The sequence below is a fragment of the Rhinolophus sinicus genome, linkage group LG03 (genome assembly GCF_036562045.2).
Source record: "Rhinolophus sinicus isolate RSC01 linkage group LG03, ASM3656204v1, whole genome shotgun sequence".
Classification (NCBI taxonomy): domain Eukaryota; kingdom Metazoa; phylum Chordata; class Mammalia; order Chiroptera; family Rhinolophidae; genus Rhinolophus; species Rhinolophus sinicus.
In genome coordinates, this window is record NC_133753.1 from 101862396 (window position 1) to 101884126 (window position 21731).

Consider the following 21731-nt stretch of genomic DNA (forward strand, 5'->3'; position numbering starts at 1 on the left):
GACTCATTTCATGGGGCCTGTATTGCCCCGTCCTGAAATCAAAGACAGATAGACAGACAGACAGACAGAAAGACTACAGACCAACATGCCTCATAAACAGAGATCCAAAAATCTTGTCAATATTAGCAAATTCAATCCAGCAACATAGAAGAAGAACACTACCTCATAATCAAGTGAAGTTTATTCCAGGAATACAGGTTGGTTCAATATTCAAACACAATGTAATTCACTGTATCAATGGGCTTTAAAAATCCCTCTGATCATCCTAACTGATGGAGAAATAGCAACTGACAAAATTCAACATCCATTCATGATGAAAACACTGGGTAAACTAGGAATAACAGGGAACTACTTCTATCTGATAGAATCATGGACATGTTGGTACAGTAACAGTACCCACTTCGTCGGGTTATTGTGAGAATTAAATAAGCTGAATTTGTAAAGGGTTTAGAACAGTGCCTAGCACAGAGTATATGCTATAATAAATGTAGCTGTTACTATTGAAAATGTTGGGGGTAGCCGGTTAGCTCAGTTGGTTAGAGCATAGTGTTAACAATACCACGGTTGCCGGTTTGATCCCCAGATGGGCCACTGTGAGCTGCACCCTCCTTAAAATGAATGAATGAATGAATGAATTTATAAAAAATTTTTTTGAATAAGAAGTAAACAACAAAAAGGATTAAGTTCCTGCAGCTATGAGAAAGAACGAGCTACTGCAACATGCAATAACATGGAGGAATCTCAGACATAATGTTGAACAAGAGAAGCCAAACGTATCAGAGTTCCTTACATAGAAGAGTACTATTTATAGTTTAACTTCAAGAACAGACCAAAGTAATCCATGGTGAGAGACATGAGAATAGTGGTTACCTTTGGAGTGGGGGTCATGAGTAGAAAACAACAGGGAAGCTTCTGGCATGCTGGATAGTGTGTACTATCATGACCAAGCATTTACCGGGGAGTTTATCTGCGTAAGTTGTGAAGTGGTACATTGAAGATTTGTGCACTTTACTGTACGTAAGTTACACTACAAAATAAGTAAGTGTCCACAATGCAACAGCATACGTGCTATGGCCCCAGTGATGCAATGATGTGTATGTGTACATACGAGGTCAAACAATTAAATTCATGAACTCATTCTAGAAAAAGTGCTACGTACTTCTTTGCTGAATATCACTACGGTCACCTTCGAAGAACTTCCCTTGGGAAGTTATGCACTGACGCCAGCGCCTAGTCCACCCTTCAAAGCAATTTTGGAACTCTTTTTCTAAAATGGCCATCAGAGCTGTCATCGTATTACCCTTCACGTCCTGAATGTCATCAAAATGTCTTCCTTTCAATATTTCCTTGATCTTTGGGTAAAGAAAGAAGTCACTGGGGGCCAGACAGGTGAGTAGAGAGGGTGTTCCAATACAGTTACTTGTTTACTGGCTAAAAACTCCCTCACAGACAGTGCTGTGTGAGCTGGTGCACTGTCGTGATGCAAGAGCCATGAATTGTTGGCGAAAAGTTCAGGTTGTCTAACTTTTTCACGCAGCCTTTTCAGCACTTCCAAATAGTAAAGTTGGTTAACTGTGTGTCCAGTTGGTACAAATTCATAATGAATAATCCCTCTGATATCAACAAAGGTTAGCAACAAGTTCTCAAACTTGTCAACAGACATTGTATACATAAGATGATATGTGAAAGGATTATTACAAAAACATTGTCTCAGGGGTGAGAGGTCTCCCCCCCATTTTTTTAAAAATGTATTATTTTCTTTTTAAAAAATAATGAGCATGTGTTATTTACCTAACTAGAAAAATATTTTTAAAGCTGTTTTCATATGGGATAAAACACCCAGGCCCTCGGGTTCAGTGATCCTCTTCTTGGAATGTGCTTCTCACTGGGCCCAGTAACACGTTCACCATAGCACTGCTTGTACCAACCCCAAATTGGATACTTATGTTTTCAATTCCAAATAATAGAATGCTATGCAGTAGTTAAAAATAATTAGATGAAACTAAAGGTACTTTGCTGAAAGACTGCCAAAACACATTATATAAAAAGTGATATTCTCATTATGAAACCATTAATGAAATAAAAGGAAAATTATGTATTTTTCTAGAAAATGATCCAGGAGGATAGTATAATTGAATAGTGATTTCCTCTAGGGAATGTCTAGAATATGATTGAGGTGAAGGGTATCTAAAAGGACCTTTGCTTTGTCTGTCCCTTTATAATGAGGCGCCTGATATTCATGAGTTACTTCCAAAATTAAAAATAATACATGGGAGATGTATTTCTTACTATTGAAGAAGGGAGTTTGGAAATACAGAAAGAGAGAACGAGAAACGAACACCATAGTGTTGAATTGAAATTGGAGGTATCAGTATGCACAATGGTTTTTTGATATAGAAAGATATAGAAGTGCGTATATGTTTATGTGCATTTCCAACTTTTGTCTGCTGAGAAGGCTTAGAAGTAACGATATCCCAGAAACAAGGAGCCATGTAGCACCCACATCCTGGTTTCTAAACATCATTCTCCATCAAAAGGAATCAGGGCTCCTTAGAGAAATGGCTGACTCCAGAACTGGGGCAGGAAAAGCAGTGAATTAACCTGGCTGTGCAAACAGAATAAGAAAGGGCTTGAAGAATGACGGAGACGTGTCAAAAGGACACAGGAGGCTGCAGGGGTGGGGGTGGGGAGGGGTTCCCACTGGCACAACTTGAGTATAAAAATAAAGACCAATAGTGACAGATTATAACCCATAGGATAAAAGAATAACTTATGAGTCAATACTGACATAAACATATAAATGAATAAATAAGTACATGGGCAAAAAGGGCGAGTTCTTCCATACAGTAGAATGCCAACTAATAAATGAAGAGGAATGAAGACTTAGAAAATCACCAACTGGCAACCACTATTGTAACAACTGTTTCAGCCAAGAATCCTGAATGCTAAAACTTGTGGGTGAAAGTATGATGAGAAACATTGATTACACAGGGAAAAATAGAACTTTCTAGTGGAGAACCTGGCTGACACCACCATAACCAAGTGATCAAACTGAACAGCTCCAATATTGGGACAAAGTAAAACCACCTGCTACCGGATATGGTGCTCGAAGGACACAATACCATTTCTGTGAGATCCTGCCCAAAATACATGATCTGAATCTTATTATGAGGAAACATCAGACAAATCCAAACTGAAGGACATTCTACAAAGAAATAGTCTGACTTTTTGAAAAATGTCAAGGTCACAAAAGATAAAAAAAGACTGAGGAACCACTCCAGATCAAAGGAAAGTAAACGGTGGTAACAGTTAAATGCAATCTTGGACCAGGAAGAAAAGAGATTTTTCTTTTGATGTAAGACATTAGTGGCAAAATTTGAATAAACTCTACAATTAGACAATACAGTGTTGTCAGTGTTAATTTCCTGCTATTGATTATTGTACTATAGTTATGTAAGAAAATGTCCCTCAATTTTAGGAAATAAACACTGAAGTATTTAGGGGTAAATGAGCACCGCATGGGCAACTTATTCTAAAATGGGTCAACAAAAAAAGTGTTAAAAAAAAAAAGAGAAAATGATAAAGCAAACATGGTAAAATGTTAATATTTGGGGATTCTGAATGAAGAGTATTCCATAATACTTTGCACTATTTTTGCAAGTTTTCTGTAAATCTAAAACTATTTCAGAATAAAAAGTTAAAAATAGGGGCCGGCCCGGTGGCTCAGGTGGTTAGAGCTCCATGCTCCTAACTCCGAAGGCTGCCGGTTCGATTCCCACATGGGCCAGTGGGCTCTCAACCACAAGGTTGCCAGTTCAATTCCTCGAGTCCCGCAAGAGATGGTGGGCAGCGCCCCTGCAACTAAGATTGAACACGGCACCTTGAGCTGAGCTGCCGCTGAGCTCCTGGATGGCTCAGTTGGTTGGAGCACGTCCTCTCAACCACAAGGTTGCCGGTTCGACTCCCGCAAGGGATGGTGGGCTGTGTCCCCTGCAACTAGCAACGGCAACTGGACCTGGAGCTGAGCTGCGCCCTCCACAACTAAGATTGAAAGGATAACAACTTGACTTGGAAAAAAAAAGTCCTGGAAGTACACCCTGTTCCCCAATAAAGTCCTGTTCCCCTTCCCCAATAAAAAATCTTTAAAAAAAAAAAAAAAGTTAAAAATATGTGCTTACTGAAGAAAATATGCTACATTAAAAAATATAAAGTTAAAAGAGAACAACCCAAACATCTACTATTTGTTTTTATTCTACCCATGTTTTTACATGTACATTATAAAATATATTTATTTTTAATACTAGTTTTTATACTACATATAATTTTTTTCTGCTTTTTTCAGTTATTCAATTGTGAACATCATAAATTCTCAAATGTTATTCCAACCTATAAAAAGTGTCATTTCCAGGATATCCTCTCTGTTACATATAATGCCATAAATACATGATGATTGATATCTTTTCAAGATAAATCTTTGTGCATCTGATTATTTCCTTAAAATAGAGTCTCTAAATTTATCTTAGAAATATTTCTGAATCAAAGAGAGTAAATATTTTTAAGCCTCTTGATTTACTGTTAAATTATTTTCCAAAAAGCAATTTATTTTCCACATGTCTCTGCAGCTCTAACTCTGCAAGACACAAGGGAGCAGAGCTATAAAGCACTGTGCCCACAGAAGCCTGGGAGGGAAACAGGAGAAAAACAACAACAACTAAACAATAAAAAGGAAAATCCCTAAATACTAGACTCAATAAGCACTCAAGGGAGGCCACAACACCTGTGGCCCAGAAGGTGGGCAGCGAAACGGATGCACAGACCAGACAGGCCGTCTCAGCAATGGCAACCATTCCTAGGAAACAGGACCCTCTGCTGGAAAGTGGGAGGTTTGCAGTGGGAGATGTGGGCCCAGAGTCGCAACCACACACCAGCCTGAGGACCACACAGCTTGGGGGCAAATGGATGCACCACTCAGCTCTCCGTCTGCTTTTCTCAGTCCCGAGTCCTCCTCCGGGAGACAGCTGGGGGGGAGCTTGTCAAGGCAGGGTAGTGGGTGACCCAGAAAGTAAGAATCAGAGTCCCGGGGAAGCACATTTCAATACTCATTTACACATGATTTATGTTTAAAAACGTCACACATTTAAACTGCTTATGCCATGACAACATTTACACACATGCACATATCTCTCTGTGCTGCAATGCCCTCATTTATAAAAGGAGGATGACATTACCAACCTCCCAGGGGCTGTCAGAAGTATATAGGACAATAGATGTGCCCCGTGTGTGACACCCACAGAAGAAAAAAAGTTGTTCACTACTGTTCAGTTTTGTGCCTCGTGTACTGGGTGTGCTCAAAGTGGGAGAACGCAGGTTAAGTGGCAGAGTACTTCAGCTCTGCCCCTGGAAGCCAGTCTAAGTGGCTCCCAAAAGCCCCTGATTTCCTTAAGAGTTTAGAAAAAACAGGATCTCCAAAAGCTCTGGAGAAACCCGACCTTTCCTTAGGGTAAGTAAGGGTCTGGGTTCTGAGGCCCAAAGCTCCCAGGGTCTGTCCAACCCTGCCTTTCAGGGAGCCTGAACCATCAGGACGTGTCCAGAGCCTCAGCTCACCCTGACTTCCAACAGGAAAGCCTAATGTACGCTTGGGTCAGGTTACGTGATGGGTGATGCGGTTCAAGTCCCTCGATAAAGCAGCAGAGGGCAGGGGGTGGTTCAAGGCCCCAGAAGCTACTGTGAGGGAGACAGAAGAAGACAATGCCTGGTGAAGGTCAGGCACAGCAGAGTGCTCAGAAGGTCTGAAATGACTAAAAAGTATAGATAGCAACAGCTCTTCTTGTCAAGAACACATACGAAGTGTGATCAAACAATACAGCGAATGTTTAAATTAAAAAAATCCATTACAGTGAAAGACACACTGCCATTAATGCCCCTCAAAATACCCTCCCTCGCTTTGAACACACTTATCCCATCATTCTTGTCACTTTCTGAAGCAGTTCTAGAAGTCCTCTTTCGTGAGTGTCTTTAGTTCCCCTGTTGTGGCTGCCTCAATGTCCTGAATCATTTTGACTTTGGGGAAGAGCCAGAAGTCACAAGGTGCCAGATCCAGTGAATAAGGTAGATGAGGACACACCGTAATGTTTTTATTTGACAGAAACTGTCGTACCAGAAGCGATGTGTGACATGGAGCCTTTCCGTTGTGATCACAAAATACGGTGACTGCTGCTGCCGGGGGCCATTCAATGGGAAGGCAGGAATCTTCCATATGGGAAGCGGCACATCGAACCTTAGTAACAGTGTGTGACAAGTTTCAACTTGTTCTGTGAGCTATGGTTGAGAGAAGGTGTGTTTTAAAATGTGCCGCAAATCATCCTCCATCATGACAACGCTCCATGTCACACATCGTTTCTGGTACGGCAATTTCTGTTGAATAAAAACATCACAGTGTGTCCTCATCCACCTTACACACCAGATCTGGCACCGGGCGGCTTCTGGCTGTTCTCCAAAGTCAAAATGACCATGAAAGGTAAATGTTTTGAATTGATTCAGGATCAATTCAAATTGATGCAGGATCAATTGAGGCAGCCATGACAGGGGAACTAAAGACACTCACGAAAGAGAACTTCCAGAACTGCTTCAGAAAGTGGCAAGAACGATGGGCTACATGTGTTCGAAGCAAGCGGGAGTATTTTGAGAGGGATTAATGGCAAAGTGTCTTTTACTGTAATAAATTTTTTAAATTTAAACATTCACTGTATTGTTTGATCACTCCGTGTAGCTTAGGACTCTGAACTCCCGCCAAACCCCATGCCTCTCTGTCCTCATTACTGTACCATCATTAAACATCAGCTCCACCGGGGCAAACTTCCACTGGCCAGAATGGAAAACCGATGGCACCTTAATCCAAACTCACCAGTTTGCTCTGGTGTGAAGAGTAGCCTCTACTTATTCCAAACCACTTTGGCAGGATTATTAAACACTCACAACAGGAACAAGTCAGTAACAATCAGATGGCATGGTGACAGAGGACTGTCTTGTGGTGTCTATAAAAGCACCCACAATTATTACATTCCATTTATAAGACAGTGCCTCAGCACTAAACCATTAGCTGACGACAGTTTATTGCCCCGACCGCGTTCTCTTAAGGAGCAGGAAGACAAACACACTCCGGTGCTGCCTGACATTGCAGCTGTCACTTGGGACAGGTGCACCAGGTCCTGCAAGACGCCCCTAAGGCTGACAGTGTGATGCTCCCTCTGCCAGGAGCGCTGCAGACTTGGCTGCAGCAAACTGTGGGGCACAGCTGGGTGATGAGCACCCCTGTGCCACTGCATCCGCTGTGGCTTCTTCCTGTTAGAAAAGACGCCCACCACATCACACAGCGCACCTGTGAGAGGGGCAATGAGGACATTTCTCCAGGTGACAGGACTGGGAAATCCCACATCCTCGTGCCTTAAGGCATCACTGCATGCAACGCCCAGTGTAGGCAAGGGGACCCTGCTTGGCACTTGGCTTCCACAAGGGGACTCAGCACCTCAATGTGTAACTTCTAGGGTTGCTGTGATGGGGAGAAGACTGGGGACTCAGCCCCAGCTCTTAAATGCTTCAGGCCAGAAGTGACACCCATCAGTCGCTCTCACAGGCCACCAACGAAAGTTAACTTCAAGAGGATCAGAGCTGTGGGGGCGGAACAGGAATACGCAGTGAGCAGTGAGTGCGTCTGCGCAGAGTGCAGAGCTCACCTGAGGGATGAGATGGAGGCAGAACTAGTGGGAGTCCAGCTCCTCAAAGACTCATGATGTATAAACCGGGTTTTTAAAAACGGAAATATAGTTCATATACCATAAAAGTCACCATTTAAAGATATACATACAGTTCAGTGGTTTTCAGCATATTCACCCATTGTGCAACCATCACCGCTAATTCCAAGAACAGTTTCATCACCCCCAGAAGGATTCTCGTACCCATCAGCAGTCACTCTCCACTCTTCACTTGTCTTCCCCTCTTTGCTCTGGACATCAAGAAACTGAACAAATCGAAAAAGCCTCTGGCTATCCTTAAGCCTGGTCAACCCCCATCATTTCCTATTTGCCTCATCTATTTTTTTCTAAGTAAATACTAACAATAATTAACATGTATTAAGCCTTCACACTCGGACATCCTACCATTTCATTTCATCCTTACAACAGCCTTCTGAGTTCTAGGAGCTGTAATTATCACAAAGGTCAAAGTCCTGTCTAAAGTCAGGGAACTGGTAAGTGGTAGAACCAGGATTCCAACCCAGGCTAAGTGGCGTCACAGCCATCCTATCAGCCATGTGCATTTCCTTCAAAATCTTTTCAGAGCAGGGCAAAGTTATAGATAGAAGTTGCTTCATTGAATGACCTGGGGGTTTATTTTGCAGTTAACATTCTGGCTGCACCATCAGATGACAGTATTACTCAAAATTAAGTAACCTGTGGAGACATGACAGAAGCTGCTATCCGGCTGGAGCAATCTTGTATTTTGTTCCCCTAGTGCTCAAGAATCCTGACATAACACGGTGCTCAGTCCATGTATTTGCTCAATGACTGAATCAACAAAATGTTCCAGACCAGTCATCTCTCTGCACTCAGTGGTACAGCACCGTGGCCTGCAGCCAGGAGCATTTGAACAGAACCAGTGCCATCTTCTGAGAACTCCTGGCTCTGCTTACAGTCCCCCACTAAGGGGCAAGAAGCCAAGCTAGGCTTTCTAACCTTCACACCACATTGGCAGGACACTGCCTATGGGATGTGCCAAGAACCTCAGGAGCTTCACTGTGGACTGTCTGCCTCCTATCCCAGGCAAAGGGTCTCTCCCCACTCACTCTCCCAGATTCTCCCACTTTACCCCTGCTGATAAAATACATCACTCTGAGTCTATTCTCTTGCTCCCATGCCCCAAAGATCTGCCCTTACTATTATTATACGAGAGCCTCAAGTTCCCTGCCCTGAACCATGTGGGTCCCAGAAAGGCCTACCTGTGGGTCACGCTCCTGTTCTTTAGGACATTCCCTCCTCCGTGGCCTAAGCTGTCATCACCCTGTCAGTATGACCCACACACAAGCGCGGTCCGGGCACCTCACAGAGGGCCTGGTGCACACAAGGTGCTCTACAAACGCCAACCAGTACAGAGGCTGCTGCCCTCTGCCTTATTCGCAAAGCTTATATGAAGGCCCAGGGAAAAGTGCTTCTTGTGATAAACGGATCTGCTTCCTTTTTCCAATGTTTGCTGTGCAATCCCATCCTTCTTTGCCTCGCCCTCTAGAAAGGTCTGAGCTGAGTTTTGTGCTCAATCACAAGCTTCCCCTGATTGTTTTTTGGTACAATTACCTACCTCCCAGGGTCCTTCTCTCAATTACTACATCTTTCCATGATCTTGGTTTTGCTGAGACGAGTGTGGGCCTTGAAATTAAACAAACTTAAAATGCAGTGGAGCCATGAACAACATGGGCCTTGCAGACAGACAGACCTTGGTTCATACCCAGATGTGCCGACTGGACACCACGGGCCCGTCCCCCAATGCGCCACCTGCACACCACGGGGCCCGCCCCCCAGATGTACCGCCTGCACACCACGGGGCCCGTCCCCCCCATGCACCACCTGCACACCACGGGGTCCGTCCCCCCCCATGCACCGCCTGCACACCACGGGGCCCGTCCCCCCCCATGCGCCACCTGCACACCATGGGGCCCGTCCCCCAGATGCGCTGCCTGCACACCACAGGGCCCGTCCCCCCCCCCATGTGCCGCCTGCACACCACGGGGCACCTCAGCCTCAGTCCCGCCCGGCCATCCTCACAGCATTATGATCATCGCATGAGATATAAAACAGCCAGCACAGGACCTGACATACAACAGACATTCAAAGGTGAAATTAGATCCCTTTTATTCATTTTAATTAGATTTTTAAAAATAAACAAGTTTATTCATGTTTTTGGCATCCAGGTAACTGATCTAGAAATATCTAGAAAGACAGAATACTATAGGGGGTACCCAAGTTCTTTCTCTTCTTCAGTTATAAAATGGTTAATTATTCAGTAAACTATCAATTATGGGGAGAATTTGAAACGTTTAAAATTTCACACCTAGATAGAAAACTAAAATCTTACAAAAAGAACATATGGCACCTCAGAATAATCTTGAAAAATACAGATCAGACCCAATATTGACGGTCAGTACGCAGGAGAAAGCGTCGCATGACACGGGATGAGAGAAGCCATAATCGTTCATCCAGTCACTCCTCCATTCACGCAGTTAGTATTTCCTGAGTGCCTGCCTTCCCCCTGGAACTGCCGCACACACTGGCTGACAATCGTGGAAAAGACGGGGAAGTTCCTGTCCTCACTTAATTCACATTCTACTCCAAGCACACTGCCATGAGGGAGAGGGCGAGTTAGGCTCCTATAATTATAAGCCACTTCCATATCTTTTATGGAAGTAGATGGAGAAGGGAAGAAAAACACAGAGCAGTAAGACAGTGAGAGCGATTGTAAATTCTTGAGCAAAAGAGGGGTGATAAAAGCAGGGCTTTGAGATCAATCTAGCAATAGTACCGGGAGGTAGTGAGGGGAACGGGGAGGAGGAATTATGGACTCAGGAGGCCAATTAGGGGTCTGGCACAACCAGGAAATGACAAGGGGCTACAATAAGACCATGGCAGCGGACAGAGATTCAAAGACTAAAAACGGACAGGACTTCATGGTGGCGGAAACACAGAATGAAGACAGGGAAAGTGGGCAGACGTCATTTGTCCTTAGAGCTTCAGAGACCAAGAGGATGGTAAGGTCACTAACAGGGATAGAGACCTTGCCGGTGGGGTGTGGTGGGGTGGGGTGTGGTGGGGTGGGGTGGGGTGGGGTCAGGTAGGCAGGATGGGCTTTTTCATCTCTGTTGCCATGCTAACTGACCTTTTAGAGTTTGCAAATCCCATTACATAAGGGACTGCATCCAACATGTCCACATAGCACTGTGGTTTCTTAAACAAAGCAAAGGTTCTGAAACCCTTAACTGAAACCAACAAATGCTCACCTTCACAAGACCACAAATACCTGACGTGATGCCTGGAATGTGTCCCAACCTAAACCCCACCCCCGAAAGTCCTGGGCATGATTGGCTAATACATTCTCCTGTGTATTCAAGAACCATCATCCATGTTTATAGTGTTGAAAACCGACCCCAAGTGACCTACAGATACGAAGTCAACACATCTGGGTTTAGAGAAGGTGAGCATGAGTTCATGGGTTCCTACCCAGCCCTCAAACCTTTGTACAGACCCCGCCTACCCAATGCAACGATGATGCATGCCTGGAGGATCAAAGTATTCAAGATCACGGTGCTCTTACATAAGCACCAAAGGACGAGGGAACGTGGACAGCTGAGCTCGGCAAACAGGGTGGGGTGCGCAGAACCATAAGAAAAGGCACTGAAGGTAAAGCTAGGGGAATTTTTAAAATGACTAAACATGGGCCGGCCAGGTGACTCAGGCGGTTGGAGTTCCGTGCTCCTAACTCCGAAGGCTGCCGGTTCGATTCCCACATGGGCCAGTGGGCTCTCAACCACAAGGTTGCCAGTTCAATTCCTTGAGTCCCACAAGGGATGGTGGGCAGCACCCCCTGCAACTAAGATAGAAAGGCAACAACTTGACTTGGAAAAAAAAAGTCCTGGAAGTACACACTGTTCCCCTTCCCCAATAAAATCTTTAAAAAAAAAAAGACTAAACATAATTCAGAAATTTCACGTGGAATTACGTAAGTCCCACATCAGAGGGCACACTCCAGAGTCCATCTCCCTCCATTGTTACAACCAGGGAGACAAAATCCAACTTTTTCTAGTTTGTTTTCCTACTATAGGATGTCTCCTAAAAAGTCCAATTCTCTGAGAAACAGTTCACGGCTGATGCCACCAGTTTGGCCCATCATTATATTCTAGTTTAGCCTTTGAAATGGATTAATTTATGGGAAGTAGCTGTACATTCTTTCAGCTGTGTAACGATGCTGTGCAAAGGAGATTAGAATGCCTCAACCTCCAGCACTCCAATTAAAGAATAACTCTTTTATTTTCCCCCAACATAGTCACCTCTTTATAAGCAAAATAAGTTATCTCCCCTTATCAACCATTTTATCCATAAGCCACTCACAAGAACGATGTTCCCCAGGTCCTTTGTTCAAAACATACCCAAGTGTTCACCAAGTTGCCAACCAGCATCAGGCATGACAGAGGCTGATGAACTTGGCTCCAATGGACCCAACCAACAGGAGCCACCAGCCTGCAAAAAGCCATGGTTTGCCCATGGGACTCCTCTGCCACCTTCACACACACACACCCCAACAGGTACACAACTAATGTAAACACCTCACTTGGGAAGGCGGTTGGGGGAGGAGAAATATTTTTAGAATGTAGAGCTCTAAAATGGTAATGATTCAGATTTAGGCACAGGAAGATATTTCCAGATGATGAAGTCATTCAAAGAGAAAGACACTAGGCAGGAAGAAAGTCTGAACACCCCATACAGAAAAACGCTTCTGTGCTAGTCCCATCACTGACCTATTTAAAAGCCTTGCCATCACTTAGCAGGGTTCACAAACCACCTTCAGAGAGGTCCCGATTGCTCCAAGCCTCACACAACCTGCAACCTCCACCTCCACCCTCCAGAGGGGTTGCGCTTTGGTGGGCTCAGTGAATACCTACTACCCTCCAAGAACCATCTCAAATGTCATCTCTTCTGTGGAGCTTTGCATGACGCCCCCACATGGGGCTCAGCACCAAGAATAAGAGCCTCATGTGCATTATCTCAAGAATAAACTCCACAACTCTGTCATAATTGTTTACCTTTATGTTTCTTTCCCACCCCAGCAGAGTTCTCAAGTGCCTGAACCAGGTTCTAAACATGAAGCTTAGACCCTGAAAGTCAAATATGGTTTTTTTTAAGTGTCATTCCACAGGGATGGAAACATTACCAAGAACAGGGAGCATTAACTGCAGGAAAATAAACACCTCTTGAGCTGTTGCTCCGGGAGGCAGGTGGAGCCGGACTCCATTCCCCTACTGCATGGATGTGTAATCTGCTCAGCTGCCTCTAATTTCCATAAAATACCAGATAACCGAATTGTACAGGAAAACAAGTTTTGTTCTGTAGCCTATATAACAACAAAATAATAGTAATATAATAGTAATTAATAAAGAACTGGCATCGTCTAGCTATCATATACTCATTTCATTTATGTTTCTTACACTAGAATGAAACTAGTATGTACAGTGAACATACAAAACACACATACTTGTGCTTTGTGGTATTGGAAGTGAGGAGGAACAATCGTATCATTAAGTACTTATATGTGTTAGGAGATTTCTCTTCCATCAGGACAAACAAACAAAGAAATCCTCTCCAGTCAGAAAAGGAGACACAGCACTGAAAGAAGGCGGCCCTGGTGAGGCCTCAGTTTCACCCTCAGAGCCTTGAGCAAGTGACCTCAATTCTGAGACCCTTCCCTAGCTGTGAAGTGGGCAAGGACACACCAACCTTTGGGGGTCACCAGAACTTAAATATGTGTGTGTGTACACACATGCATACATCACACACACTTAGCACAGTCTGCATAAATTTTCCTGAAATAAAGCATCTCTCCATTAGCAGTTAATCTTCACAACCGGCCTTAGAATTATGAATTAAAAAACCATGAGTCTGTTGGTGGTAACATAACAAGGTATCATTTTTGGGAGTCTGGCAATATCTATTGATATTTAAACTCACACCATTTCTGCAATCTCTCTCTCTCTCTCTCTCTCTCTCTCTCTCTCTCTCTCTCTCCCTCCCTCCCTCCCTCCCTCCCTTTTCTGTATTAATTTTCTGCATAGAAAAATATGTCTCAGTCTCAGGCTATGAAGGATGCCTATCTGTATTGCGTGTTTCTGTAATAGTCTTTTTTGTAATAATGAATGAGCACTTAAACATTTTTGTGAACAGAAAAAAATACATTTCTACAAAAAATCATTTCTTCATTTCATTTTTCTGATTTTAATTTTAGAATGAATCTGACATATAACGAAAAGTTAAATCCGAAATTATGTGACAAACCTTGTGTTGCTTGTTCCCCCCAGCACTAGAAGATCAGATTCATGCAGGATTTGTCTGTTTCGGTCACTGCTATACCCTCAACACCTCAAATATTGCCTTCCTATTCAATATTTGTTAAATGAATACATTTAAAAGCTTATAAACATTGTTCCAACTCTTCCACTTCTAAGAATTCACTGTGCAAAAATACTTGCCCAACTGCACAAGAACAAGACTACTCAGGCAGACTTTATAATAACAAAAAGCTGCAAACCACCTACTTTTTCAATAATACTGGTTACTGGAATATTCTGTCATTTTAAAAAGAATGAAGTAGATCTCTACATAGTGATATAGAAATTCATCATGTTAAGTAATAAAAAGAAAGCCCCAGAACAGTAGGACTAGTTTCATCTTGGTTATGTGTTTAAAATTTAAATAGTAAACAATTTCTGTTGCTTTAAGTTTTAAAATGTTAGATAATGTTTTTATACGTGAAGAAAACTCTCTGGAGAATATATACTATACCACTAGTAGTGACTTTTTGTCCCAGTGTAAGGCTATATGAGGGGTGCTCATTATCTATATGGCATATTTCTGTAATAGTTTTTGAAATAAGCACGTATTTTTGAAAACAGAAAATTACATTTTTATGAAAACAGTCATTTCTCCATTTCAGTTTTTTTTTTAAATTTTAAATGAATCTGACATATAAGTTAAATGCCAAAGCACTAAACGAGGCCCACGGGCCTGCAGTGGTTTGTCAAAAGCCACTCAGTGCTTGTGCCAGAGCTGAAAGTGAGGTTCCCTGACTCCCAATCCAGTGGGTCTGCTCCTTCTTAAAGTACAAGAAAGCGAAGATATTGCAGGGGCAACTTGGTTCTCTGGAACCATGAAAGGTCCTATAACTACAGAAGCTTCCATCAGGGGAAAAACAAAAAGTTGCTTAAAATCTGAATTCTTACTAACTTGAAACATTCCATGGGTTTAACAAGTAAACGTTCTGGATTTGCCAAGCCGTTCTGATTTCAAATAGTCTATCTCCCAAATACACATGGTCTATCTAACTCAGATCCTGAATTTCAAGGGGTTAAGGGAGGATCAACCCAGTCATTGGCAGGTCCTAAAATTTCAAGTTCGTCAGGCAACTGACCTCTCTGGCTGATTATAAACTCATACAACCCAGAGGTATTCACCTGCCTGACTCCTGTTGGCTGCAGTCAATGCTGCTATTTCCAGGGCTTGAAGTCCATCCCTGGGGTTCCTTTTATTTCAAACCTACCTGTCCTTTTTTTCAAGTGCTAGACATGAAGAATTTTGGAGAGTTAAGACCACTCTGAAGTTTTCAACAGCACAACACAACTGGAAGCTAAGATTCCATGCTCTGAAATGCAGGCCTATTTTTTGGACACTTGAGAAAATGATTAAGCTATCTGTCCCATGAAACAGTTTCCTACATCACGTGTATGAAAATCATGAGAAACTCAAGAACTGACCACTCTCTGAAAAGGGAAATAAGAACTCCTTAGAGGGACACAAAGAAAGCAATCCCTTCTGGGCTTTCTGCTTTACTAAAACAACCACTCAGAGGGGACTTGTGTAGGCATAACTTGTGAGTGGTTCACGAATCAATGGCTCCTCCCCAAACAACAGGAATTACAGCATTGCACAGTAAGGACAATGGATCTCAGAGGGTTAGTTAACTGCTCAGCTTAAAGGCTGCTCAGCTTAAAGGACAATTCTCAATGTCACCTCCCCTTCAAGACTCTTTTTTGATCCTCAGAACCTCAACCCTGTGGGGACAGGGTGGGCTGTATCACCATCTGTGCTACTGAAGAGGCTCAAAAAGTTAAGCATCCTGACAAAGTGCCAAGATTCAGACCCAGGACCACCCACTCCACTCCGTCTCCCTTAGTGCTAGCACTATTCTCTAGCGCGGCCAAACTCAGAGGGAAGTCTGCCTTTTGGGGGTCTAACGGAGGAGGCAGTCGCGTTCATCGAAATGACCCCAAACTCCTCAGTATTGGTCGCCAGCTTACACAATGGTGATTTGCCTTAAGAAATAAAAAACAAAGTCGAGGTCTATTTCCCTGAAGCCCCCACCCCCATCTTACCTGCCTAGGAAACCTCGACCTCTTACCCAAATGCTGCCACGAGTTAAGGGTGCTCACGGCTGCCCAGGAGAGCTCAGCAAAGATTTGTAACAGCGGCCGCCAAGACACCTGCCCACCAGGGACACTGATCCCCAGAGATGCCCGGGCCTCGCCAGCACGCAGAGCGATTCCCAGGGGAGGCCGGGCTAGCCGGACCCCCTGAGCCCTCGACTGAGCCCACCTAATGCTGCAGGATCGGATTCTGGCCCCATTCGCACTCACAGAGCGCCTCCTACGTGAGTTACCCCCAAAACTGTTTGCCTCGAGGCCCATCGTACAGACGGGAAAACTGAGGCTTGGAGAGGAAAAGCAGCTTAGCCCTTAGGTGGTGGCACCGGGCCTGGTGCCCGAGCCCTTTGACGCCGAGACTTAACACTCGGTGGAAGGGCCTGTCGAGCGCCTCCGGCCGTGGAAACCCGACAGTCAAGCTGCCGCAGGAGGTCAGCTCGAGGGGAAGGGCCAGCCCGGGATGGGCCAAGGTGGGAGCTGCGGTTTCTGTGCGAGCGCCAGATGAGACACTCAGCAACCCGGCCCGCGAAGCTGCCCCACCGCCAAGGGCCGGGGCGGCCGAGACCAGAAGGAGTCGGGTCCCGGAGCCCCGGCAGCCGCAGAACCTGGCGCCGGGACCTCACAAACCCCGCGCCCGCGATCGCGCGCACTCACCACGGGCGGCCCGGTAGCACTCCCCGCACCTGCGCAAGACCGCGGCAAGCCCACACCACTGAGGTGCTACCACTGCCCGCGCCGGTCACGGGGGTAGGGGCGTGGCCGTCGGCGGCACCGCCCCACCTAACACGAGCGTGTTCCCTGGGCCAGGTCTCCCCCTGCGAATCCGAGCTCTTGGTACGGCCCGGCCCAGCCCCGCCCCCTCCGTCTCTCTTTGGGCTACGGGCCTGAAGGCCAGGCACGTAGTTCCCTGCGGGGCGGGACTTCAGGCTGGGTGACGTCTCTTGCCCGGTCACTGCGGCCCCCTGGCCCGCTGCCCACCCTCTCCCGGGTCACCGCAGGGCTATGTCTGTGCGCCGCGCCGTCTGGCCTGCTGCTGACCTCCACTCGTGTGTGTTCCCCGCTTTTTCTCCTCTGCGGCCCTCAGTTCCCTGACCTGAGTCTGCGTGCACAGATGGTCGGGGGTCCCTCCTGCCTGACCAGGGATGGGAATGGTGGCTGCTTGGGTCGGGGCGGGAAGTGATCAAGCAGGAGCTAGGACTGGACCCACGCGGGAAGGGACAGAGGGCGCTTTGGGTTTCACAGGTCTGGCAGCCTTGGTCCCCCTGCCTCCTACTGCAGTTCCTACATTATAGATGTTGATGTCCAAGAATGTCCAAACCTCTAAAGAATTTTTATAATAATTTATTTGCGCCAAACAGAGGATACCCTGGAAGCAAGATCTTACACTGAGAAAAATGCTTCCAAGAAATGACAATTGGTAGCTTCTTTTATGCATTTGGAATTTAAGGAGGAAATGTAAGGAAGATTACATAAAAGTGGGAGAAAGCGAGGCAGTTGGGGATCTGATTACAGGGCACTTAACAAGATTATATGCTCTCTTGAGGGTGGTCACAATTCAGAAGGAGGGATCTGAAAAGATATTTCAAAGGTGTGTTAACCTAGGTGTTCAGAAACAGTGGACAGGGCTTTGCTTAAAACAAAGATAAATATGCCTTTTACCAAAGAAGTTATATGCTTGGGGCATAACTACCCACCATGACCTGCCCAGTTAAGAATTTCTGATTAGATAACACTGAGGTCACTTTCCGTAGAAACCCCTTTTAATCCACATAGGGTTCTGAGGATTAAGTGACATACTTTGTGTTCCTGAAGGATTTAGCTCAATGAAATAGTGAGTGCTCTAGAAATGTAAGCCACTGACATTATTATTTACTATTATTATTACAGGCTCTGCCTCAAATTTCTTTTGGAACAGTGGACAACTCACTTCCTTCAAAGCCTGTTCTTTTTTGAAAACGAGACTGACCAACCAAATGATTTGAAAATAGTAAGGACCTACACAGAGGGAATTGTTACCATGATCCCAGTTTTAGGCTTCCTATATCCAGGAACCAGTCCCTCCAATAGGTTTGATGAATGCAGTAGCCCTCAGGATGGGGTGTGCCGTGTCCACCTTAGGGACTGACCATGTAACTCCTATACTAGATCCTCAAGAGAGCAGTGGGAAATTCATCACCCAGATCTCCGATACTTCCTCCCACCTTTTCAACACCTTGTTGACCATCTCCCATGGGTGTCCCAGTGAGGTTTCAAACTTTGACTCTGGATCCTTGCACCTTACTCTGTGACGCCAGAACTCATAACACTGAGTTCTCACTCTCTAATAGCATCTCTGAGGCAGGAAACAGGCAGGCATCTTCTTTTGCTTTTTCCCATTGAACCAACTGAGTCCTATGGAGTCTATCTCCAAGACTCCCCCTTCTCACCTTTCCTGCTGCCCCTGCCCATGTGTGGTGTTCAGGTCTACCTGGTTAATCTCAGCAGCTCCTGACTGCGCATGTCTCCTCCAGTTTCTTCTATACTCACTGCCAGGAATATTTCTTCATATACTGCTGTGCTCACTGCCCCACTTTCCTGTCCTTTTACCCTTCCTCCTCAAAACACACTTTCACTAGCCAGCTGGAAAAAAAAAATTCGCTTGGATACACACCTCACACCTTACACTAATATAAATTCCTGACAGATACAAGATTTAAATGATTATAAAGAGAGTGAGAAAAAAAAAAGAAAAGTCCTACAAGAAACCATGGGAGAATTTGTGTTGATCTCCAAGGGGCTTTTCTGAGTTATGACAGAAACCATAAATGAGAGAACTGAGAAATCTGCCTACATAAAAATCGAAATTTGATGTGTGGCAAAGACCTAGGCAAAGTCAAAAGACAAATGACATACTAGGAGGAAATATTTGCAATTATTAATAGTCAAAGGACTAGTTTTCCTAATAGGGCCCCTACTAATTAATAAGAAAAAATCTGATTAACATAAATGGGCAAAAGACAGGAATCATCAGTTCACAGTAAAAGAAATCTGAATGGCTCTTCACCATAGGAAAAGCTTCCCCATTCACACGTAAAAGACATGCAAATTAAAACTTTGTGAGATATCAGTTTTTACCCCGGATGATGACAAAATCCGAGTTGGATGACTCAAACTGTTGTGGAGCTGTGTGGAAATAGGCACTGACATTTACTGTTGCTACATCCATACGTGAGTATCATCCGGCTGTAAAAAAGACAATTGAGGAAGCTCATTGCTGATACAGAACAATCTCTGAGACAACTTGATAGAAGAAAAAAAAAGCAAGGTGATGAACAGCAGGTGGAGAAAGTGGAGGAAGCATGTACCTACTGTGTATAAATGTTTGGTTGTATGTGCATGACCGCTCTGGCAAGTAAAAAAAATAATAAAAAAGGTTGGGGTGGCCGGTTAGCTCAGTTGGTTAGAGTAGGGTGCTAATCACACCAAGGTTGCCGGTTTGATCCCTGCATGGGCCACTGTGAGCTGTGCCCTCCTCAAAAAAAAAAAAAAGGTAACATTGGTTCTCTAGAGAATTGGGACCAGGAGGGAAAGAAGGCATTACTGTGTGATCTTTGTATCTTTCACATTTCGTGCCTAATGAATGTTTTACTTATTCTGAGTTGAATACATAAATACTTTTTTTAATACCCAAGTAACCTGTCACTGGCCAAAGAACCAACTATTTTACTGACCTAAATAGTGACTATACACTTCATTTTTCTTAAAGCAAAATTAGACATGTGTGATGTTATAGACAGTTCCTGCCAGCTCCCCTGTTTCTTATCTTTACTGCCTAGAAAGAATCACTTCTTGCCTTGTTTAGTCCTTTCTTCTGGTCCTTATTTCCATGCCAGTAAATAAATGTTTTTGTGGCTGACTGTTGTCTTATATTTTAGGTGTCACCTCTTGAGTCCTGCTAATGATGAGCTGGGTCATTAAAACCACAGCCCTGCCTTCCTTGCCCACACATTCCAGCATAATTATTTATATAGCTACTTTACTGCCTGTGTTAGTCATCTTTATACTTGACATAGGTCTGGGACTTTCATTTCTCTGTCCACCCACTGCTGGCAGTATCTCTTCATGCTATGAGTGTGATCAAAAAGTACAGTGAATGTTTAAATTTAAAAATTTATTATAGTAAAAGACAGTTGGCCATTAATTGGAGCTTTTCCGTTGTGATCACAAAATATGGTGAATGCTGCTGCCGAGTGCTATCCAACGAAAAGGCAGGGATCTTCAATTCCGGAAGTGGTGTGTCAAACCTTAGTAACAGTGTGTTACAAGTTTCAACTTGTTCAGTGTTTTCAGTCGGGTGTGAGCTACGGTTGAGAGAGGGTGTGTTTTAAAGTGTGCCATAAATCATGGATCACAAACAACACATTATTAACATGAAATGAGAAAATGGTTTCATCTTCCATCATGACAGTGCTCCATGTCACACATCACTTCTGGTATGGCAATTTCTGTCAAATAAAAACTTTATGGTGTGTCCTCATCCACTTTATTCACCAGATCTGGCACCGTGTGACTTCTGGCTCTTCCCCAAAGTCAAAAGGACCATGAAAGATAAATGTTTTGAATCAATTGGACATCGAGGCAGCCACAACAGTGCAACTAAAGACACTCATGAAAGAGGACTTCCAGAACTGCTTCAGAAAGTGACAAGAACGATGGGATAAGTGTGTTCGAAGTGAGAGGGAGTATTTTGAGGGAGATTAATGGCAGTGTGTCTTTTACTGTAATAATTTTTTTTATTTAAACACTCACTGTATGTTTTGATCACACCTCATATATGATGACGCTATCTGCCTCCTTGCCCTTCCCTTTGCTCTGTGCCTCCACCTCTGCCTCCCAGCTTCAGCTGTCTGAACCTGGACATTCTCATCACTGAATCTGGTAACATTTACATTCTGTCTATGAGGCATGTCAGTTAAGTTCGCAAACTCATCCTAGAAGAAGTGCTACAGACCTCATTGCTGAATATCACTATAGTCACCTTCGAAGTACTCCCCTTGGGAAGCTGTGCACCAACGCCAGTGCCTAGTCCACCCTTCAAAGCAATTTTGGAACTCTTTTTCTGGAATGGCCATCAGGGCTGTTGTCGTACTACCCTTGATGTCCTGAATGTCATCAAAATGTCTTCCTTTCATTATTTCCTTGATCTTGGGTAAAGAAAGAAGTCATCGGGGGCCAGAGCAGGTGAATAGAGAGGATGTTCCAATAGTTATTTGTTTACTGGCTAAAATCTCCCTCACAGACAGTGCCGTGTGAGCTGGTGCATTGTCGTCATGCAAGAGCCATGAATTGTTGGCGAAAAGTTCAGGTCATTTTCGTCTAACATTTTCACGCAGCCTTTGCGGCACTTCCAATAGTAAACTTGATTAACTGTTTATCCAGTTGGTACAAATTCATAATGAGTAATCCCTCTGATATCAAAAAAAGTTAGCAACATCTTTTTGACTCTTGATTTGGACTGACGGAA

At 44.2% G+C, this 21731-nt stretch overlaps 1 protein-coding gene across 2 annotated transcripts in view; it reads right to left on the bottom strand.

The window, feature by feature from the left end:
* POR (cytochrome p450 oxidoreductase) overlaps positions 1-17014 on the bottom strand; it is a 63146-nt gene extending 46132 nt beyond the window's left edge. The window contains exon 1 of one of the 2 annotated variants that reach the window (XM_019717669.2): positions 16883-17014. Coding sequence is in view for 1 of the 2 variants with exons in the window: in XM_019717667.2 (XP_019573226.1) it covers positions 16401-16492 (92 nt within the window). In the remaining variant the exon portion in view is untranslated. Of the gene's footprint in view, positions 1-16400 lie in introns of both variants that reach the window. The other variant, XM_019717667.2, reaches the window with a different exon arrangement.
* Positions 17015-21731: the final 4717 nt, after the last annotated feature.